Source organism: Thalassophryne amazonica, chromosome 10 (assembly GCF_902500255.1).
Source record: "Thalassophryne amazonica chromosome 10, fThaAma1.1, whole genome shotgun sequence".
Classification (NCBI taxonomy): domain Eukaryota; kingdom Metazoa; phylum Chordata; class Actinopteri; order Batrachoidiformes; family Batrachoididae; genus Thalassophryne; species Thalassophryne amazonica.
In genome coordinates this window covers 93074019-93097654 of record NC_047112.1, presented here as the reverse complement: position 1 = coordinate 93097654, position 23636 = coordinate 93074019, and the positions used below count along the sequence as shown (strand labels likewise).

General features: G+C 41.9%; 1 protein-coding gene across 2 annotated transcripts; it reads right to left on the bottom strand.

Moving 5' to 3' along the window:
* Positions 1-1887: 1887 nt before the first annotated feature.
* ociad2 (OCIA domain containing 2) lies at positions 1888-17477 on the bottom strand. Of its 2 annotated transcripts, none has more exons than XM_034180520.1 (7): positions 17057-17477; positions 16898-16982; positions 7525-7578; positions 7391-7438; positions 7168-7309; positions 3374-3448; positions 1888-2018 (listed from the first exon to the last, which is right to left on the bottom strand). In XM_034180520.1, the coding sequence occupies exons 1-6, from the start codon at positions 17129-17131 to the stop codon at positions 3376-3378; spliced, it is 477 nt and encodes a 158-aa protein (XP_034036411.1). In that variant the 5' UTR covers positions 17132-17477; the 3' UTR covers positions 1888-2018; positions 3374-3375. The 2 variants fall into 2 exon arrangements, with proteins under 2 accessions (XP_034036411.1, XP_034036410.1); XM_034180519.1 differs by lacking the exon at positions 1888-2018 and adding an exon at positions 3001-3230 and having other exon boundaries at positions 17057-17476.
* Between the last annotated feature and the right edge of the window lie 6159 nt (positions 17478-23636).

The window sequence follows — 23636 nt, the reverse complement described above, 5'->3', positions numbered from 1 at the left end:
TTTAGAAAGCTAAGAACCTCCTTGTTCCAACAGTTAAGTTTCAGTTTCAACAGTATATTAAACTCAAAATGTGTTTTGGGGTCAATGTGACTGAAAATGATCACAAATGTAATGAGTCAAATGTTTCACATTTTGTTCACTACTGGCTTAGAAAATGATTAATAATGCAAGGTAACCTCTTTTTTCATTGCCGAATCAGAACATCTAACAGTTTGTCAGAACAATGCTATTTACTACTTTTTTTTTAATATATAGGAATAAAATTGTGCAGACTTGGGTTTACCCTTTTGGCCCGGCACCTCAAAGTGTTCCTTCCAGCACTTTATTACCTCCTCAGGTGAGGTCAACAGAGTCACATCCTTACTATAGACAGCTTGGATGGTTCCCCGTTTTCCTCTCCTGAGGTACCTCATGGTCCTCTAGGTGCCAATCAAAAGTCTTTCTCCATGTTTACTCTGAACTCCTCCCACACCCACTGCTTTAACTCCCTCACAGCAGAGCCTGCCACTCCTTCGGGCCTGTTGGTATCTTACAACTACCTCCGGAGGCCTCTGAGAGAACATATCCCGGAAGGACTCCTTCAGTTGGACAGCTTCCCTGACCACCAGTGTGAGTTGAAGATCGGTTGGACTATTTTATTTATTTATTTTTTACAGAATCAGAATCGAATTTATTGCAAATAAAGTTCTCACACACAAGGAATTTGATCTGCTGTCATTGGTGCATAAACAATAAAAGAAAATACTTCTGTAAGAAGTAATAAGTGCATAAACAATAAAAAGAAAAAAATACTTCAATCAGAAGGAGCCATTAGACAAATGGACAAAGCTAAGTTTACTATCAAATAGATATAGTGGAATGGGGCTGTGCAGGCATGCAGATGAACAGTTACAGGGATGATCAGTCTGTACTTTGTGGGAGTGGGGGTTGGGGGAGCAGGGTAAATAGGGTCTCTGGCATTATTTATAAGTCTAGCTGCGGACAGAAAGAAGCTGTTTGTGTGTCTTGAGGAGTCCTGATGGACCTCAGCCATATGCCAGAGGGGAGGGTAACAAAAAGTTTGTGTCCTGGGTGAGAGGGATTGGCCATTATCTTCCTTGCTCACCTGAGGACCCTAGAGGTGGACAGGTCCTGAAGGGATGGCAGATTGCAGTCAGTCACCTTCTCTGCTGCGTGGATGATACACTGCAGTCTGCTCCTGTCCTTAGTGTCAGCAGCATACCAGCTGGTGATGGAGGAGGAGACGATGGACTCAATGATGGCAGTGTAGAAGTTCACCATTGTTTTTGGCAGGTTGAACTTCCTTAGCTGCCGCAGAATGTACATCCTCTGTTGTGCTCTCTTGGTGAGACAGCTGACATTCAGCTCCCACTTGAGGTACTGGGTGATGGTGATCCACAGGTAATGGAAGGACTCAACGATGGCAACTGGGGAGTCACACAGAGTGATGGGGTTGGCTGGGACTGAGTTCTTCTTGAAGTCAACAGCCATCTCCACTGTCTTGAGGGCAATGAGCTTCAAATTGTTCTGTTTGCACCAGGACACCAGGTGATCGATCTCCTGTATGTAGGCAGACTCATCCCCATCAGAGGTGAGTCCGATGGGGGTTGCATCGTCCGCGAACTTCAGGAGCTTTACAGATGAGTGACTAGAGGTGCAGCTGTTGGTGTACAGGGAGAAGAGTAGAGGGGAAACACAGCCTTGGGGGGATCTGGTACTGATGGCCCGTGTGTTGATGTGCCCCCCCCGCTCCATGTTCTGCCTTCTGTTGGACAGGAAGTCAGTGATCCACCTACAGATGTAGTCGGGCATGCCAAGCTGAGAGAGCTTGTCCTGCAGCAGGGCCAGGAAGATCGTGTTAAAAGCAGAGCTGAAGTCCACACAAACAGAATCCTGGTGCAGGTTCCTGGGGAGTCCAGATGCTGGAGGATGAGGTGAAGGGTCATGTCGACTGCGTTGTCTCCCAACCTGTTGGCTATGTAGGCGAACTGCAGGGGATCCAGTGTTGAATGCTTGGTCTGCAAAGTAAAAGGTCACACAATGTCGACGTCCATTGGATTCTATAAAAATGTGACTTATGTTGCCCTGCAACATAACTAAGCATGACACATGATCCAAACTATTCCTTTTTCAAACCCTATTAACTCAACAATAATTTGCATCACTTTTTAACAAAACTAGAGCAACTTCACTTTTGACCCCTGCACAAACTGAAACTGACCTTTGTCATCTTTCTTGTTGTCTTTACCCCATAACATTCAGTCATAGATAGTCCAAACTATACCTTTTTGGAATCTTTATGATCAGACAAATGTGGTATAGTTTTCAATATGACTGAAGTATCATTTAATTTTGACCCCTGCGTAATTCTTCAATTGACCACTTCTTGGCTGCACTATTGAAAATTCAATTGGCCAATTGTTTTTTTCAAAAGAGTAAAGTCTAAGGATGTGTGTGCCAGTTTTGGTGCATGTTTCCAGAAATAAACGATTGTTACAGTTATCTGTTCCACGAAAAGGTTCTATTGCCAGTAAAAACAAAGTGATGAGGGGCATCCTTGAGCTGTTCCTCTGCTTAAATGAAAAGGTTTAGAAACAATCCCATTTGTGAAGACTTGTGCATTTGGTAACAGATTTCATCTTCATAAAATTTAAATTTCTGTTTGAAGCACTGGTGCAGACAAGATGGCACAAAGACTGCACCAAAAACCACGACAAGTCAGACTTCGGGAATTCTATTCGCAAATTTAGCAGTTAGAAAAAGTTGTAGTAGTTGTACACATACAGCCAACTAGACAAGCTCAATATACATGCCCCCCACCCCAAATCTGACAAATTTCTTAGGACTAGATCTTAAATGTGTAGTAATTAACCCCCTTGTACTCATCTCAGTCAAAACAAAGTACAACCAGGCATGCTTCCGAGATATTTTTACATTCACCATCCTGTATACAAAATGAAGAGGAAAGACTTATTAAAAACAAAACACTTCACACAATTGTTTCTTGTATTCACTGTATTACTGATAAAAAATGTAGTACATTATGCTCTTTGAATAAAGGATTGCAGCTCCACCCAGTGGTGATGCTGTGCATGATCTCAACTGCATGAATATCTGTATCACGTCAGTTACAACGTTTAGGCTGTATTAGACAGGTAGTGCACATTTATTGTAATAGACAAGATGCAACTGACATCCACTGCTGGCAGTGCTTCAATATTCCAAGCAACCTGAAAAATAAAAATGCATTAATCTAAAGGTTTTGCGCACACACACACACACACACACACACACACACACACACACACACACACACACACACACACACACACACACCACACACACACACACGGCTGTCATCTGATCCATTTACCTCTAACGTTTGATTTCCTCTGTAGGTGCAGCTTGAGGTGTTTTCTTGCATTCTTCACACACATGTTGGCAGGCTCTGTCAGGACCATGTTCTGCTTAGTGATATACACAACCACTTTTCACATTCTGCTTCTTTTATCTTAGAGCAGGAAAGTCTACTTTCAGAATTTCATCTGTGTGCTGAAGCTTTGCACTGGTGCACATGACAGTGATTTATGCATAGTGTGATAAACATCTAAACTTTAAAGTCATATTGTGCAAAAACTAAACATCTTCAAAGCACCATAGTTCTGTGACACCTGGTCATTCTGCATTTAAGTTCAGTTTTAAAGTCTTTCAGCCTTGGCATTTCATAGTGACCATTAACAATGATGTCAACTGATTAGATTCAGTTGTGATCAGATGTTCCTTTAATGGCGCTGCAGATGAAAGCACTGAAAACTATCCGTGAGGAATAGGTGGCAACATTGGATGACAACGGTCTTTTCCTCTGTGACAGTGGAGAAATGACCAGCTCTTTTCAAAGCCGGCGTCGCAGACTTAATGGTCCCCCCTAAAAAATTGGTCTGCCCTGCCTTCACTGCACATGCATCATTTGGGACCACAGCAGCGCATCTGCGACTGAGTCTCTCCACCCAAAGCGATCAAAGGGATTAATGGGATTATTAACCATCAGATGACAAGGTAAAACCTCTTAAATCATTCTAAAGCCAGTTTTAAGCAGAAACAAGGCCATTTTAAGCAGAAAACGAGGCAATAATCGGTGAGTCATTACTGACTATATGAAATGAAGTAGGTGCAGCTGAAGCTGTGACGCTCTGATCGGTCCACCGTCTTTTATTATGAAATTATGCAGAATTTATATGCAAATGATTGTTATACAAAAGCTTCAGATATCTGTCGCTGAGACAGATGATGACTGGAGTGCAGTTTTAAGCAAAAACGAAGTGATAAACAGTGAATCACTGATGACGCTCAGAAATGACGCTGCTGAACTCTGACATGACGCGTGCGCAGTGAAGGCAGGGCGGAACAATTTTTAGGGGGTGGGGCATTCAGTCTGCTACACCAGGCAAGAAGGTGTTGAAAGTAATCCATGCAGTGTCAGCATAAAGTAGCACTGGGATGACTAATGAAAACTATTAGTTGACGAGTCGGGTACCATTAGTCAGACTAGTTGGTTACTAAATTTGACATTGAATGAATGAAGCCCCTTTTGAATCTTCATGGTGAAACTCAAATGTGACATGTATTTTAATAAATAAGCACAAAATCACAAATACAAAAAACAGCATTACCATGAAGATGATACCTGCATTTATTTACAAAGGCATAGGCTACCTGTTTGAGCTGACTAATTCATCTGCCACGGTTCACACACTTTCTTCACTGAGTGAAGAGAGTGGTAGCAGGTCTATTCTTTTAAGGGTTAAATGAACTTAATAAATGACTTTCGACTAGTCGGCTAATAAAAAATAGACTAGTTGGATGTTAGCTACTCATAGTCTACTATTACAACTAGTCATTCCATCGCCCCTAGCATAAACAATGGAGGACTATAATGGACAGGCATGTGTCAGACGCCATGTCCAAAAAAAAAAAAAAAAAAAAAAAAAAAAAAATCTGGAAATCACAATGTATGATTTTTTTTTAATTTATTTGTATGTTACTGCTGCAAATAAGTATTTGAACACCTGTGAAAATCAATGTTAATATTTGGTACAGTAGCCTTTGTTTGCAATTACAGAGGTCAAATGTTTCCTGTAGTTTTTCACCAGGTTTTCACACACTGCAGCAGGGATTTTGGTCCACTCCTCCATACAGATCTTCTCCAAATCTTTCAGGTTTGGAGTTTCAGCTCCCTCCAAAGATTTTCTATTGAGTTCAGGTCTGGAGACTGGCCAGGCCACTCCAGGACCTTGAAATGCTTCTTATGGAGCCCCTCCTTAGTTGCCCTGGCTGTGTGTTTGGGGTCATTGTCATGCTCGAAGACCCAGCCATGACCCATCTTCAATGCTCTTACTGAGGGAATGAGGTTGTTTGCCAAAATCTCACAGTACATGACCCCATCCATCCTCCCTTCAATACGGTGCAGTCATCCTGTCCCCTTTGCAGAAGAGCACCCCCGGACTATGATGTTTCCACCCCCATGCTTCATGGTTGGGATGGTTTTCTTGGGGTTGTTCTCATCCTCTAAACATGGTAAGTGGAGTTGATTCCAAAAAGCTCTATTCTGGTCTCATCTGACCACATGACCTTCTCCCATGCCTCCTCTGGATCATCCAGATGGTCACGGGTGAACTTCAGACAGGCCTGCACATGTGCTGGCTTGAGCAGGGGGACCTTGCTGCCCTGCAGGATTTTAAAACATGACAGCATCATGTGTTACTAATGTAATCTTTGTGACTGTGGTCCCAGCTCTCTTCAGGCCATTGACCAGGTCCTCCTGTGTAGTTCTGAGCTTTCTCAGAATCATCCTTACCCCACAAAGTGAGATCTTGCATGGAGTCCCAGACTGAGGGAGATAGACAGTCATCTTGTGTTTCTTCCACTTTCTAATAAATAATCATAACAGTTGTCTTCTACCAAGCTGCTTACCTGTTGTCCTGTAGGCCGTCCCAGCCTTGTGCAGGTCTACAGTTTTGTCCCTGGTGTCCTTAGACAGCTCTTTGGTCTTGGCTATGGTGGACAGGTTGGAGTGTGATTGACTGAGTGTGTGAACAGGTGTCTTTTATACAGGTAACAAGTTCAAACAGGTGCAATTAATACAGGTAAAGAGTGCAGAATAAGAGGGCTTCTTAAAGAAAAATTAACAGGTCTGTGTGAGCCACAATTCATGCTGGTTGGTAGGTGTTCAAATACGTATTTGCAGCAGTAACATACAAATAAATTATTAAAAAAATCATACACTGTGATTTCCGGATTGTTTTTTTTTGTTTTTTTAGATTATGTCTCTCACAGTGGACATGCACCTAAGATGAAAATTTCAGACCCCTCCATGATTTCTTAAGTGGGAGAACTTGCAAAATCGCAGGGTGTTCAAATACTTATTTTCCTCACTGTATATCCAGACACCCTGGATCTACTTATTACTGAAGTCAAAACTTTGCTCTATCACTTTGATCCTGAAAGCAAGGATGAGTCCCATCAGTGGAATCATATCACCATGGCCAAGGAAGCACAGGGTCAAGAAATCAGACTGCAAATACATTGTGACCATGTTTCGGGATGCCTCTGGAATTGTGTTGGACTTGCTTACGCAAGTGTGGTCAATCAACAGAAATGAGGCATTTAATCTGACGGAACAATGAATGAAACATACTGCCAACACAAAGTCCAGACTCTCACTTCCATACTTCTACCTATTCCCCTCTCACTGCCTCTGGACATGTTTTCTGCCTCTTTCCCCAACATTAGCCTAATTTCTGCAGTCAATAACACTGGTGGTAGACATTAACCTGGGCATCGGCCAATTAGGCATGAAAATTAACTTGTGATCTGCAAGTTTGGTTTGGCAAAGTTTATGCAGGATGTAAACCTACTCATTCATCTGGACTTAGAACCAGCATTCAGCATATAGTGGCTGTACAACCCATATGGCATACCACAAAATCAGCTAAAATCAGCTATTTTGAAGTCATACGCATTATGGCATTTAAAATGTTTATTGCTACTCTAAGCACTCTTTGCACACCAACTGCTGTAACTAATGCAGCATCGTATTTCCAAAATTATAAGCCTCTGCCATGACTATGTGTTAAAAATAGAGACTAACAAATTCAGTTTTCCCCTCACCTTTTTCCAAATGGCCCAAATTTTTGACCTTCAGACCATGGTCCAAATCCTGGTCCAGGTCCAAGGCCAAGCTCCTGGAACTTGCTTCTGCAGGTTCCAATGTAAGATGCTTTCCCTACTGCATAGCCAAGGATCCCAGCCACTGGGTACAATACAATGATACTGTTATAGCACTGTTTTTTGACATGTTTAGTGACCTATAAGTTAAAATCCATGTACATACCAATTAGTTTTGGAAATGGACCAAACCGCTTTGATGACTGCCAGACACCTACAATGGAAAGGAGAAGTTACTTTTAGTAAAATTATTTCTTCATCTTTGACTTAATACCAGTTAGCTTGACGTCAGTGCTTTACCATTGTAGATGAGACCCCCAGTGACAGCCATACTACCCACAGACAATGGAAGGGCTAAACAACAAACAGAAACCAGATAAAAACGTGAAACAAAGCCATGAAGACCATAATAAGTGTTCTAACACACAACTCTGTGAACATTTAAGGACATTTTAACCACAAACCTTGAAGAGTTCAAGAATTTTGTTGTGTCACTCCATCAGCAACAATTGTATACACACAGAAAAATTGTATGCGTGTGTTGGGGGAGCAGTTATATTTTAGCCCAAGTTGTTAGCTAACACTACTTACTGTATGAGTACCCAATATAAATGCACCCCCTTAATTCAGATTTTGATCCATAAATTCCAGACATATATTGTTGAAATGTCTCATGTGAATACCTGATTTTTTTTCCCCCACCATGAACGTCTATGCATCAATTTCCAAGGAACTAGTGGAAATCATCCTTTCGTGCAATCTTAAAGTGGGTGGGGGATTTCTTGAGTCCCACCTTCTATTGGATCCACTTAAAACTTTAAAAATTATTAAAAGCTTAAAATAATTAATATATGAGCAAGGACTGTTACATACTGTAATGCCAACTAACTAGCAGTTGAGTTATGCCAAATTATGTTAAACAGACCAGAACTGGGTCTTAATTCATAACCTGCCCAGTCATCTGATAGAATCTCAAATACAGATATCCAAGAAGTAAATGGCAAGGAAGACTATTAGAGTATCCGTCTGGGTAACCCCATACACACTGCAACCTCAACAGTGATGAGATCTTTTATAGGAACCTCTCACAAATCAGAAAAATAAGTTTCACAGCGTTCTATGACAAGATTTGAGAAACGTTTGTGAAATACAGCAGTCTGAGTATTTATTAGCGATCACAAAGTCACACATGCCAATCCAGTAAATGATATACGGTACATCCATCCCTAATGGTAGGCCTAGAAACGTGCAGAAAACGCATCAGTTGTATTCAGGATTCTTCAATATCCAATTTAATAATTGCTGTCTCATGGACTTGACTCAAGTACTTTGGCTTGGCAATCTATTCGCAGAGGTGACTAACCCCCCCCCCCCCCCCCCCCCCGGCCTATATTTATGAGTTTCAGATTTCAACAGATCTGCATCAATCTCAGAGATCTCAAATTTTCATTTGAACTCTGAGCGTCACAGATCTGGCTTTTAAGCCATGGATCAGATATTTTTTCAGAACAGCAAGAAAAAAATAAAAGAAAGAAAGAAAGAAATGGCGCATTGTGTAAGTTTTTCATTTTGCATCACCACTCAGCTTCATAGTGGTTTGGAGCAGACAAGAATGTGCGTTCAACAAATTAGATCAAATCTAGGCTTACATCTCCAATGTGCTTTCTGGCAAATTGTAGCTGAACTTTCAAGTTTTCTTTTAACGAAAAGCAAGCAAGGCCCAAACTACAAATAATGAAATTATCTAAAACACAAGATGGACTTATAACGTTCCAAATTGTAAGCAATTGGGGGGGGGGGGGGGGGGTTCATCTTCCCACTTCTGATTTTTTTCCGATACCTCCAGTTAAGAAGCTTTTTAACAAAGCACAAAGACTGGGAAAAGATTTTGAACCCCTTGCCTTTAGAGAAGCTGTTGATAAAAATACAACAAAGACAAACTCCCTAAAGCCATCAGCCATTTTATATAAATTATTTTCACATTTCAACACAAATGAGACAATGAGTACAACACAAATGAGCACAAATGGAAAGTTATCTCCAGATTTTTCAGAACTCCTGAAATATTTGCCAAATATAGACATGGAAATCCTGACACCTGTTGGCGAAATTGCAGTACTGACAGGCACCTACACATATATTTTGGACTTGCCCAAATACTTTTCTGGGATAACATTTTTACTGCTATTAACACAGTTTTTAAGCACTCTTTTATTAAGGAACCCCTTCTTGCAATTTTGGGTGTAATCCCAGACGACTTTGGAGGGAATGATAGGAAATATGTCTTGAGTATATACTACTGACAGCTGCTCTTAAATGTATCACCTTGAAATGGTTGAAACTAGACCCACCTACTTATTTCATGTGGGTCAAGAAAATTAGGAAAATCTATATGATGGAGAAGGAGAAAGTGGAAAGGAGTACTTCGAGGATCTCCTCAATCATCACGTCTTCCGAAGAGGAAGCAGAGACTGGGGACTCAGAGGGTTACCATCCATTACCCAGGCCGAAGTCACCGAGGTGGTTAGAAAGCTCCTCGGCGGCAAGGCTCCTGGGGTGGATGAAATCCTTCCTGAGTACCTTAAGTCTCTGGATGTTGTGGGGCTGTCTTGGCTGACATGCCTCTGCAACATCGCGTGGCGATCGGGGACAGTGCCTCTGGATTGGCAGACCGGGGTGGTGGTCCCTCTGTTTAAGAAGGGGGACCGGAGGGTGTGTTCCAACTATAGGGGGATCACACTCCTCAGCCTCCCCGGTAAGGTCTATTCCAGAGTACTGGAGAGGAGAATTCGACCGATGGTCGAACCTCGGATTCAGGAGGAGCAGTGTGGTTTTCGTCCTGGTCGCGGCACACTGGACCAGCTCTACATGCTCCATCAGGTGCTCGAGGGTTCATGGGAGTTTGCCCAACCAGTCCACATGTGTTTTGTGGATCTGGCGAAGGCGTTCGACCGTGTCCCTCGGGGCACCCTGTGGGGAGTCCTCCAGGAGTACGGGGTCCGGGGTCCTTTGTTAAGGGCTATCCGGTCCCTGTACGACTGCAGCAGGAGCTTGGTTCACATTGCCGGTAGTAAGTCAAACCTGTTTCCAGTGCACGTTGGCCTCCGCCAGGGCTGCCCTTGTCACCGGTTCTGTTCATTATTTTTATGGACAGAATTTGTAAGGGCAGCCAGGGTGTAGAGGGGTCTGGTTTGGGAACCACAGAATCTCGTCTCTGCTGTTTGCGGATGATGTGGTTCTGTTGGCTTCATCAAATCAGGACCTTCAGCGTGCACTGGGGCGGTTTGCAGCCGAGTGTGAAGCGTCCGGGATGAAAATCAGCACCTCCAAATCCGAGGCCATGGTTCTCGACCGGAAAAAGGTGCTTTGCCCTCTTCAGGTCAGTGGAGTGTCCTTGCCTCAAGTGGAGGAGTTTAAGTATCTCGGGGTCTTGTTCACGAGTGAGGGACGGATAGAGTGTGAGATCGATAGACGGATCGGTGCAGCATCTGCAGTGATGCGGTCGCTGTATCAGACCGTTGTGGTGAAGAGAGCTGAGCAGGGGGGCAAAGCTCTCGATTTACCGATCGATCTACGTTCCGATCCTCACCTATGGTCATGAGATTTGGCTCATGACCGAAAGAACGAGATCGTGAGTACAAGCGGCCAAGATGAGTTTCCTCCGCAGGGTGGCTGGGCGCTCCCTTAGAGATAGGGTGAGGAGCTCGGTCACTCGGGAGGAGCTCGGAGTCGAGCCGCTGCTCCTCCACGTCGAAAGGAGTCAGTTGAGGTGGCTCAGGCATCTTTTCCGGATGCCCCCTGGACGCCTCGCTAGAGAGGTGTTCCAGGCACGTCCCACTGGGAGTTGGCCCTGGGGAAGACCCAGGACACGCTGGAGAGACTACATCTCTCGGCTAGCTTGGGAACGCCTTGGGGTTCGTGTGTGGATCGGGAGGTCTGGGTGACTTTGCCTGAGCTGCTGCCCCCGCGACCCGACTCCGGACAAAGTGGAAGAAAATGGATGGATATATGATGGAGAAAATTACTTTCTCATTGAGAGTTCAGAAGGAGCTGTTAAGAGAAGGGACCCTGTAAATGCAATGATATTTCTTAAATGACTATTGTATTTCTAATTTATTTATTTATTTATTTTTGTTCACACTGATACTTCTCTCTCTGTCATACATTGGTGTTTTGTGTGAGCTAAAGACCCAAGGAGTTGTTTGATGTTGATATGATGGTTTGTATGAGCACTTGCAATGAAAAATTCAGTAAAAAAAAAAAAAATCCTTCTCTATACAACTTCATCATGAAGTTGTATAATTGGTGATGCAAAATTCAAAAACTTCTACTTGCACTGTTAGAAAAGTTGGAGAGCAAATGTGATGTGCAGGTTCCACTCATACAGCCCATGTGCATCACCCAAGAACAATGTAGACATGGCATGCTGCTTTAACACTGCTTAAAGCTGTTAATTTAAGGGCAAGAGATAAATGATTGAACACTCCAGTGATACAACTTCTATGCTTTGACTGGAATATTTGACAGTGTCACGGTGTATGCGTGTTAATAATGTTGATTTGGCTTATTTATTCAGATCAGTGGTCTTGGAGAGCAGACATAACAGTTGGGAATACTCTTTCACCCAGCTTGGCTACGGATGCTCTTCGAGCACAACGCTTGGTTCACTGGGCTCACGGCTGCACAGGGAAGAGACAGCGGACACCCTGTCCTCAACTCTTAACTAGGGCTGCAGCTATCAAATATTTTAGGAGTAGACTATTCTATCGAGTAAAAAGTACTTTTGCGTTTTTAACCAATATCAATCGTGCCGGGGTTTTCCCTAAGCAATGGCGCTTCCCCATCATACAGATTTAAAAATTTAGGGTGTCCCCTCTTCGTTTTCCTGGGTAAATTTTTTTTCCACGTCGCTATGAGTTTCGCAGTTTTCTTGGAACGTAAGAACAGGTAGTTAGAAAAATGTTCAGTCAGTGGACAGGCTGCGCATGAACGTTTGCACAAAAGCCATTTTGAAGAAAACTGATCAAATCCTAATAAAGGCATTTTTTGAATAGTTAAAACTCGATTCACTGTAGGGCCCCGTCATGTCTTCACAATTTAGCCAGCGTATGCCGACATGTGAAAAATGTGCCAAATAAGCTGGATACATCAAATACATTATGCAGCTGTCACACCATGACGATTTAGCCAGCGTATGCTGACAGTCCCGTTTCCACTGAGTGGTCTGGCTCAGTATGATACGGGTCAGAACAGTTAAGTCTGGCTTGGATTGCATTTCCAACACAGGCAGAACCCTTTTGTTTGGCAGGTGGAGCACGTAAATATGGGCAAGTACGTCACTGAGCATGCGCACGCTCTCACACAACCTCAAACAGAATAACTTAACTTTTTAAAAAAAAATGTATTTTATTTTTGTCTTGGTGGATCATGGGATTTAATTTCATCACGTGCAGAATGCTGAAGGGTTGACTGATGTGTGGTAAATGCTGTCATAAATGAATGAGGCGCTGTGTCTCTTTCAACTCTTTCAACTTGTGGGACAAAGCATAAGCGTCAGCTGGTTCAGGCTGTGAAATGTGTATTCAGTTGAATACACCACAAAGACAATATGTAATGTTCAAACTGATAAACGTTATTGTTTTTGTGCAAATATTTGCTCATTTTGAAATGGATGCCTGCAACATGTTTCAAAAAAGCTGGGACAGTGGTATGTTTACCACTGTGTTACATCACCTTTCCTTCTAACAACACAAGCATTTTGGAAGTGAGGACACTAATTGTTGAAGTTTTGTAGGTGGAATTCTTTCCCATTCTCGCTCGATGTACGACTTTAGTTGTTCAACAGTCCGGGGTCTCCACTGTCGTATTTTGCGCTTCATAATGCGCCGCAGATCTGGACTGCAGGCAGGCCAGTCTAGTACCTGCACTCTTTTACTACGAAGCCATGCTGTTGTAACACGTACAGAATGTGGCTTGGCATTGTCTTGCTGAAATAAGCAGGGACGTCCCTGAAAGAGACATTGCTTGGATGGCAGCATGTGTTGCTCCAAAACCTGGATGTACCTTTCAGCATTGATGGTGCCATCACAGATGTGTAAGTTGCCCATGCCATGAGCACTAACACACCCCATACCATCACAGATGCTGGCTTTTGAACTTTGTGCTCATAACAATCTGGATGGTCTTTTTCCTCTTTTGTCCGGAGGGCACGACGTCCATGATTTCCAAAAACAATTTGAAATGTGGACTCATCAAACCACAGCACACTTTTCCAATTTGCCTCTGTCCATTTCAAATGAGCTCAGGCCCAGAGAAGTTGGCGATGTTTCTGGATGTTGTTGATGTATGACTTTCGCTTTGCATGGTAGAGTTTTAACTTGCACTTGTAGATGTAGCGACGAACTGTGTTAACTGAATGGTTTTCTGAAGTGTTCCTGAGCCCACGCGGTATGAGCCTTTACACAATGATGTCGGTTTTTAATGCAGTGCCACCTGAGGGATTGAAGGTCACAGGCATTCAATGTTGGTTTGCGGCCTTGCCGCTTACGTGTAGAAAGTTCTCCAGATTCTCTGAATCTTCTGATTATATTGTGGACTGTAGATGATGGAATCCCTAAATTCCTTGCAATTGAACATTGAGAAACATTGTTCTTAAACTGTTGGACTATTTTTTCATGCAGTTCACAAAGTGGTGATCCTTGCCCCATCTTTGCTTGTGAATGGGGGATGCTCCTTTTATAATCAGTCATGACACTCACAATTAGCGTCCTCAGTTTCCAAATGCTTATTGAGTGTTGTTAGAAGGTGATGTAACAGTGGTAAACATACCACTGTCCCAGCTTTTTTGAAACGTGTTACAGGCATCCATTTCAAAATGAGCAAATATTTGCACAAAAACAATAAAGTTTATCAGTTTAAACATTAAATATTTTGCATTTGTGGTGTATTCAATTGAATATAGGTTGAAGAGGATTTGCAAATCATTGTATTCTGTTTTTATTTACATTTCACACAACGTCCCAACTTCATTGGAATTGAGGTTGTATTAGAAGCATCCCAGAGTGCGCTTGAATGGAATGTAGCTGTTAATGTTAAGAACTGAGGCACAGATTAATTCCAAAGTTCACATAAGTGTGATGTTGTGTTATGCTGACTCGTTTTTAAGTGATAACTGTTCATTTTGATGCAGTCATGGTAAAAGCAGCAGCAACGAGAAAGTTTAGTGCACTTGCGGCTATGAGCCATAAACGCAGCCTGTTAATAACAATCTCTGTTCGAGGCTCAGCTTTGTGCATGATTAATTATAAGTGTTACCAATAAAATCTAAAAAAAAAAAAAAAAAAAAAAATACATCTGCTGCCAGGGAAAAACAGTTGTGGAGACATTCATGTTCACAGTGGCAGAAGCTTCTGCCCATCTCATCAGCTGCACAGCGCATGCGTGCGCGCACACACACACACACGCGCGCACACACACACACACACACCAGCGCGCGCACACACACACACACACGCACGCACGCACGCACGCACGCACGCACGCACGCACACACACACACACACACACACACACATACACACACACACCAGCTCCAAATTCACACAAAGTAAAAGAAGAAGAAAAAAAAAAAAGACTCACCCAGTATTAGATTTATTTCCAAACAAACTCCACATGATCAAAGCCCCCACGCAGATATGCAGGTGTGATTTCCGGCTGCAGCTCCGCCTTTAGTTCTCTCAAAACTGTGGCACGTTAAGTCCATTAACTCCTGGAAATAATGTATTCTGACTTTTTCCAATGTAACAAATCCATCTCCGTGTCAGGAAGTCTGTTACAACAGCATCATGGAGATGTCCCACGTCCATGTATACAGCTTCAGTAAACCAGCATCCACACAAACAGCACGTCACCACACTTTAGGTTCCAAACTCCCACATTCTAAAAAAAATTAAGAGTTTCAGGGTGAAGTGCGTCATCTCTTGTCTGTAAATCCAAGTCATCACTTTTGAACAAAAGCTCATAAGTTTGGTTTTTGGATGGAGCAGGTTTGTTTCCCTCCGTCTGTCAGTCATCGGGATGTTTCTGATCATTCTATAATCTACGTCACATGCTGAAAAATACAGAGATTTGCCAAGTGAGATGTTTTCCGGAAATGCATGTGCTATCGCTCAGAGGGAGAGGAATAAAATACATCAGTGATCACTAATTATTAGCACGTGTGTGGATAGACTTACAATCTGAGTACTTTTATGTTGTTTTGCTAACTGGGACATTAAAAAAAAATGTGTGACATGTCCTTTAAATGGCTTTATTTTACTCAGTGTGCCACTTTGGAATGTTGTAGTTTCTGTTGGTACATTGATTAGCTTCTTACAGCTGTTATGCACATGCTCCATGCATATTTTTTGTAGGAGCATTACAGTGCCACACAGGCCTGGCATTTATACTACAGAATTTAAACGAAGCTTCAAGGCAAAGAATCTGGCTCAAACATTTTTTGTAATCAAATTACTTGAGTTACTCAAGTAACCGTTTCAGCCCTACTCTTTTTTTTTTTGTGGTTAGATCCAGATGTACTGAGTTGTGAGTGTGCACTGAGAGCAGGAGCTACAGTCTCTGACGCTAAAAAAAAAATAAAATTATATATATATATATTTCTTTTAAGAAATTGGCTGTGTGAGTGTGGAGCAGCTGGATTTTTTTTCCCCAAACTGTGATTTTACCACCAGTTCATTAAAATGAACTAGCCTGCCCCAATTCATCACCAAGAAACGGTTTCAATCAGATGAGGTGTTCTGTAGTTACTGCACAGAAACAAAAAGTTCACAGACAGGTGCCAGGACGGGGTGAAAACATAATGCCCTCAACTTCTTTGCATCACAACCTCACAGGTGTTTCAAATTTTATCCAAACAGACCATCAATGCATAAACGTTGTCCATCTTGCACCGATATCAATAGAACTTTAACCTTTAAAATGCTGACTCATTGCTAATCAGCAAGTTATAGAGCAAGGGAGGGACTAACGGTTTCTTCAATAGGAGCTGATAGTAAATCCAAGGACGTGGGATAAAAAGGTGTATGATGAAAACACGGACATTTTTGCTAGGTTTTCTAGCATCAGCAGTTGACTCAAACGTAAGGTGTTGCTTACATTTATCCTGTCAATGAGCTTCTTGATAATTCTAGACTCACTGCAGATTCAGAACAGTACAAGCACAACAGAAAACAAGCCATTCGTGATATTCCTGGCCTGAAAAGTGAAATGGATTAGCGCCATTAATGGCCGTTACAAATTTTGCTTTACCTTACAGTCCAAAAAGGCCAGATTAGGCTTGAATAAGATCTAATTTAAAATGCATGTGTGGGCCTGACTGCAGAATATGTGAAAATCAATTTAAGTAAACACGCAATTGAGTTCAACTGTTTTAAATCAATCACACTGCTATTTCTATCATGACTTTGTCCCCACACATGGGAGTGTTTTCTGAGGCCAAAGGTAAAACCACACAAAGAATATTATGTAAACATGTCATTGTTAAATAGTTCACAGATGAACCTGACTCACTGCTTCCAACGGAGGAGTTTCACAATAACCTGGAGTTTTCAGATTTGACTGTAGAAAGGTTGTGTGTAAATAAGTGTGTGACTACTACACGTCTGAAAGTGAATACCTCTGTACCAGAAGCTTTCCTCCTGGCATTCTTTCCACACCTTCCTCACATCGTCTCTGTGGACATGTCGATCACCAAGGGGACACTGCGAAACACCAAGGACAGATTACATAAACATGGCTTACTATACTACGCAGGGCAATGCGTTGTGCTGCTCACCTTCCACTCCCCTTTGACTGCCTTGGGGTCAGGAGCAGCAGCTGATCCTTCTGGTATAGTTTGCTCAGTGCTCATGATTCTCACTTTTTGGCCTTGCAACTCCCAGAATCACTAGTGCACCTAGAATACGCAGCTTTCTTAGACAAACTTCTCCTTCCTCAGTCCCTGGACTATCTACTTCCAACTGCTCCTCCTTTAATGACATCAGTAACTCCACCCTCACTTCAGAAATAATGGAGTGCAGCTCCATTGCATCATACTCCATCTGTGACTGCTTACATAATAGTGTATTCAAAATGTTTCAGACCTAATCAGTTTCCAGACATTCCTGCTTCTACCTCATCCTGAAATTACTTCCATTTCTGCTTCAAGAAACAGTTTACTATAGCACATAAAAAAATAAATGTCAAGTCTTCACACAACTTATGATAAAATAAACTACAGGTGCTTGACTTTTGACATTCATTTTAAACAATTCTGAACTTCTGACATGAAATTTGGGGTTCCGTCTTAAGACCCCAGCTTTTCTGCACTTATATAGCACCCCTTGGGCACATATTACGGTGTTTGGGGTTACCTTTCACTGCTATGCCGATGATACTCAGTTATACATGCCGATAACTGCTGTTAATCTCATCCACATAAAATCCTTAGAAGATTAGCTTGCATCAGTGAGAAGCTGGATGTCTAGCAACTTCCTACTCTTAAACTCTGATAAGACTGAAATGATGGTTCTTGGTTCAGTGAGACATGGGCATCAATTTGACCAGTTAACACTTGGCCTCGGCTCATGTGTTATACATCACACTGACAAAATGAGGAACCTTAGGGTAATTTTTGATCCTATGTTCTCAATTGACCTCCACATTAGAGATATTATGAGGAGTGCGTTCTTCCACCTGCAAAATATAATGAAGATTCGTCCCATCTTATCTATGGCTGATGCCGAGACCCTGATTCATGCGTTTGCCTCTTCTAGATTGGACTACTGCAATGTTCTATTTTCTTGTTTACCACAGTCCAGCATTAGGGATCTCCAATTGGTTCAAAATGCTGCTGCTAGACTTTTGACACAAAGTAGAAAGTTTGACCACATTACACCCATTTCGGCATCTCTTCACTGGCTTCCTGTCCCAGTGAGATCAGATTTTAAGTTTCTGCTACTAGCCTATGAAACTGTTCAGAGTGGCACCTACCCAGCTGACCAAATTAAACCCCATGTACCGGCCCAGGCTTTGCATTCTCAAGGTGCAGGACTACTTTGTGTCCTTAGGGTGAATAAAAAGTCCGTGGGACACAGAGCTTTCTCTTATCATGCCCATGTTCTGTGGAATAATCTCCCTGCATCAATAAAAGAGTCAGATTCTGTAGAGACTTTCAAGTCCAGACTTAAGATGCACTTATTTTCCCTTTCACATAGCTAGCATATTGGCATAGTATGTTTCTATGCTTTTTACTCTTAATTTTATTAAGAAACTGAGCAGGCTGCGGCCTCAATTTTATCTAAATTCTGGATCTTTTAGTGAAGGTTAGGGCTAGTGGCCGGCAATTACCTTAGTATTTCTTGTTTTTCTTGTTGCTTAATGCTGACAAATTACACTATTTGTTGTCTTTCTGATGCTTGATTCTGCTATTTTTTTCTTTTCTCCATTTGTGTGGCTCTATCCAGAGATGGGTGTGGTATCTGTTCCAGAAACCATCCTGTGCACCGGCAACATTTCCTGTATGTTCGTTTTGTGAATTGTTTTGTAATTTGTGTCTGTAGCATGGCCCAAACAGAGGGTCACCCCTTTGAGTCTGGTCTGCTTGAGGTTTCTTTCTCTGAGTTTTTACTTACCACTGTTGCTCTGGGGGTTGGTAAGGTTAGACCTTACTTGTGTGAAGCACCTTGAGACAACCTCGTTTGGTTTGGTTTGGCGCTATATAAATGAAAATTGTTTAGCTGTAATTAGGATGCATTAAATGTAGAGGACAAATTCTGTTGTATGTATATGTACAATGAGATTCTATTCTAGATTATGCACATCCATATTTTGTTAAACTAGCTCAGATACAGTAGTGTTCAGAATAATAGTAGTGCTATGTGACTAAAAAGATTAATCCAGGTTTTGAGTATATTTCTTATTACATGGGAAACAAGGTACCAGTAGATTCAGTAGATTCTCACAAATCCAACAAGACTAAGCATTCATGATATGCACACTCTTAAGGCTATGAAATTGGACTATTAGTAAAAAAAAAAAAAAAAAAAAAAGTAGAAAAGGGGGTGTTCACAATAATAGTGTGGCATTCAGTCAGTGAGTTCATCAATTTTGTGGAACAAACAGGTGTGAATCAGGTGTCCCCTATGTAAGGATGAAGCCAGTACCTGTTGAACATGCTTTTCTCTTTGAAAGCCTGAGGAAAATGGGACGTTCAAGACATTGTTCAGAAGAACAGCGTAGTTTGTTTAAAAAGTTGATTGGAGAGGGGAAAACTTATACATAGGTAAAAAAATTTTAAGAAGAAAACAGAAAACAACCATCAAAATGGATAGAAGAATAACCAGAATGGCAATGGATCACCCATTGATCAGCTCCAGGATGATCAAAGACAGTCTGGAGTTTCCTGTAAGTGCTGTGACAGTTAGAAGACGCCTGTGTGAAGCTAATTTATTTGCAAGAATCACCCGCAAAGTTCCTCTGGTAAATAAAAGATGTGCAGAAGAGGTTACAATTTGCCAAAGAACACATCAACTGGCCTAAAGAGAAATGGAGGAATATTTTGTGGACTGATGTAACAGAGGCCAGCGGGTGTCGCTGTGCAGATGTAGTTAGTAAACCTCACTCCCAACAGCTCAAAAGGATTCTCTGGTCACAAAGCCAGAGCCCCTGGGTTTTAGCCTTCTGGTTAGAGAGTCCGACTCCCATGCCGGAGCTCGTGAGTTCGCGTCCCGAGGGGAGCGAATGGGCGGAGTCATAACAACAACGCAGAGTGCAGCCGCTACACTGATGAGTAAAATTGTTCTTTTTGGGCCCAAGGGCCACAGACAGTTTGTGAGACGACCCCCAAACTCTGAATTCAAGCTACAGTTCACAGTGAAGACAGTGAAGCATGGTGGTGCAAGCATCATGATATGGGCATGTTTCTCCTACTATGGTGTTGGGCCTATACAACCCCTGGCAAAAATTCTGGAATCACCGGCCTCGGAGGATGTTCATTCAGTTTAATTTTGTAGAAAAAAAGCAGATCACAGACATGACACAAAACTAAAGTCATTTCAAATGGCAATTTTCTGGCTTTAAGAAACACTAAGAAATCAGGAAAAAAAAATTGTGGCAGTCAGTAATGGTTACTTTTTTAGACCAAGCAGAGAGAAAAAAAAATATGGACTCACTCAATTCTGAGGAAACAATTATGGAATCACCCTGTAAATTTTCATCCCAAAACTAACACCTGCATAAAATCAGATCTGCTCGTTAGTCTGCATCTAAAAAGGAGTGATCACACCTTGGAGAGCTGTTGCACCAAGTGGACTGACATGAATCATGGCTCCAACACGAGAAATGTCAATTGAAACAAAGGAGAGGATTATCAAACTCTTAAAAGAGGGTAAATCATCACGCAATGTTGCAAAAGATGTTGGTTGTTCACAGTCAGCTGTGTCTAAACTCTGGACCAAATACAAACAACATGGGAAGGTTGTTAAAGGCAAACATACTGGTAGACCAAGGAAGACATCAAAGCGTCAAGACAGAAAACTTAAAGCAGTATGTCTGAAAAATCAAAAAATGCACAACAAAACAAATGAGGAACGAATGGGAGGAAACTAGAGTCAATGTCTGTGACCGAACTGTAAGAAACCACCTAAAGGAAATGGGATTTATTACAGAAAAGCTAAACGAAAGCCATCATTAACACCTAAACAGAAAAAACAAGGTTATAATGGGCTAAGGAAAAGCAATTGTGGACTGTGGATGACTGGATGAAAGTCATATTCAGTGATGAATCTCGAATCTGCATTGGGCAAGGTGATGATGCTGGAACTTTTGTTTGGTGCCGTTCCAATGAGATTTATAAAGATGACTGCCTGAAGAGAACATGTAAATTTCCACAGTCATTGATGATATGGGGCTGCATGTTAGGTAAAGGCACTGGGGAGATGGCTGTCATTACATCATCAATAAATGCACAAGTTTACGTTGATATTTTGGACACTTTTCTTATCCCATTAATTGAAAGGATGTTTGGGGATGATGAAATCATTTTTCAAGATGATAATGCATCTTGCCATAGAGCAAAAACTGTGAAAACATTCCTTGCAAGAAGACACATAGGGTCAATGTCATGGCCTGCAAATAGTCCGGATCTTAATCCAATTGAAAATCTTTGGTGGAAGTTGAAGAAAATGGTCCATGACAAGGCTCCAACCTGCAAAGCTGATCTGGCAACAGCAATCAGAGAAAGTTGGAGCCAGATTGATGAAGAGTACTGTTTGTCACTCATTAAGTCCATGCCTCAGAGACTGCAAGCTGTTATAAAAGCCAGAGGTGGTGCAACAAAATACTAGTGATGTGTTAGAGCATTCTTTTGTTCTTCATGATTCCATAATTTTTTCCTCAGAATTGAGTGATTCCATATTTTTTTTCCCTCTCCTTGGTCTAAAAAAGTAACCGTTACTGACTGCCACAATTTTTTTCCTGATTTCTTAGTGTTTCTTAAAGCCAGAAAGATGCCATTTGAAATGACTTTAGTTTTGTGTCATGTCTGTGATCTGCTTTTTTTCTACAAAATTAAACAACTGAATGAACATCCTCCGAGGCCAGTGATTCCATAATTTTTGCCAGGGGTTGTATATCGCATACCAGGTATCATGGATCAGTTTGGATATGTCAAAATACTTGAAGAGGTCATGTTGCCTTATGCTGAAGAGGACATGCCCTTGAAATAGGTGTTTCAACAAGACAATGACCCCAAGCACACTAGTAAATGAGCCAAATCTTGGTTCCAATCCAACAAAATTAATGCCTCGCAGATGTGAAGAAATCATGAAAAACTGTGGTTATACAACTAAATAGTTTAGTGATTCACAGGATAAGAAAACAGTTTGAACATAATAGTTTTGAGTTTGTAGCGTCAACAGCAGACGCTACTATTATTGTGAACACCCCCTTTTCTACATTTTTTTTACTAGTAGCCCAATTTCATAGCCTTAAGAGTGTGCATATCATGAATTCTGTAACAGTGGAATGTGCCGTTCATTTCCAAAGTAAACGCTTTGTTGATCCGGGACGTCGTCTGACTACCACAGAAATGGCAGAAGAGTTTGACATCAGCACTTTTTCAGCATGAAAAGACGTGCGGAGAAATTCGCGCGTCGGGACGGAGGCGCAGGGCACAGAACAAAAAGCAACGCCGTGATGAAGCCTCACAGGACATGCTGTGGCATGTCCAGCTCGTCCACAATTTCTCGGATAGTCTCACGACTGAAAAGCCACCGAAAGCCGTCTGAATTTTCCGAATGGTGCAAGAGCTGGGCATGTTAGGGCTTGTCCTGTGAGACCAACACGGAGGTGCTTTCGTCCCACGCCATGAGCGGCTCCGTGGCGAATTTCTCCGCTCCTCTTTCCATTACAAAAACTCCTTTAACAGTGGAATGTGACGAAAAAGTGCTATGTCCAGCTGTCTTGCCATTTCTCTGGTAGTCAGACGACGTCCCGGATCAACAAAGCGTTCACTTTGGAAATGATCTGGTCATTTGAGCCTGTCGATCGCCGCTCAGTGCGCGGCGCTCAATCCGCCGCTGTGGGCCGTCTTTAATCCAGTTGTAATTGTCAATCTGTGTGATCCCCATATGATCTTCACCGAAAGCCATCTGAATTTTCCAAATGGTTTCCACCTGGCTGTCTCTCACACTTTCTGAAAAAATTTTGATGAAGCAAAGCGGCAGTCAATCAGCCAATTTCCTGACAATGAAAATCTGACGAGGGGGCTGGACCACTCCTCCCACAAGGCGTGCTCACAGGCGAATGACGCAACCGACAGGCGTGAAAAAACTCACATGCGCACGAAGGTTCAAGCTTGGCTGATGCAATCACATGATTCAAATCCATATAGTTTTTACAAAAAATAAAAAGGTCAGTTACTTTTCTAACAGACCTCGTACATCTGCTGCAGCAGACTGCACTGGTCATGGATCAGTACAGAAGAGACTCAAACCATCATAGACTTTTCTTCTGTCAGGACAACAAATTAAAATATTTTCACACGTTTCATCAAAATGGAGATCTCACTGAAACAAACAGGTAAGACTATTATTTTCTCCTGTGTGAATGGTTTTAATATTTAATAATGTGTTATGCTATTCAATAAGGAAAACAATATTTATTTTAAAAAACAGTCGATACTGTCAATCCCTCATGACATTTTTCATACTGGAATGTATCTTTTTATCGGGGGGTGTCATTTAAAAAACAAAAAATCCACACCATCACCAAAACCCTTTTTTTTTTTATAAATCAGTTGATCAGATCAAAGAGCTGGCAAAAAAAGGATCTCCTGCCAAAATCACCTGCATTATTTATAATCACCATTCTGTCTT

Bases quoted from the DNA above. Each gene is read 5' to 3' on its own strand.
- ociad2 (XM_034180520.1), bottom strand. From the start codon at position 17,131: ATGAGCACTGAGCAAACTATACCAGAAGGATCAGCTGCTGCTCCTGAC. The intron at 7,579-16,897 runs GTATTCACTTTC...TTTGTTGTTTAG, and splicing joins GGAAAGCTTCTGGTACAGAG to CCCTTCCATTGTCTGTGGGT. The intron at 7,439-7,524 runs GTAAAGCACTGA...TTTCCATTGTAG, and splicing joins TGGGGGTCTCATCTACAATG to GTGTCTGGCAGTCATCAAAG.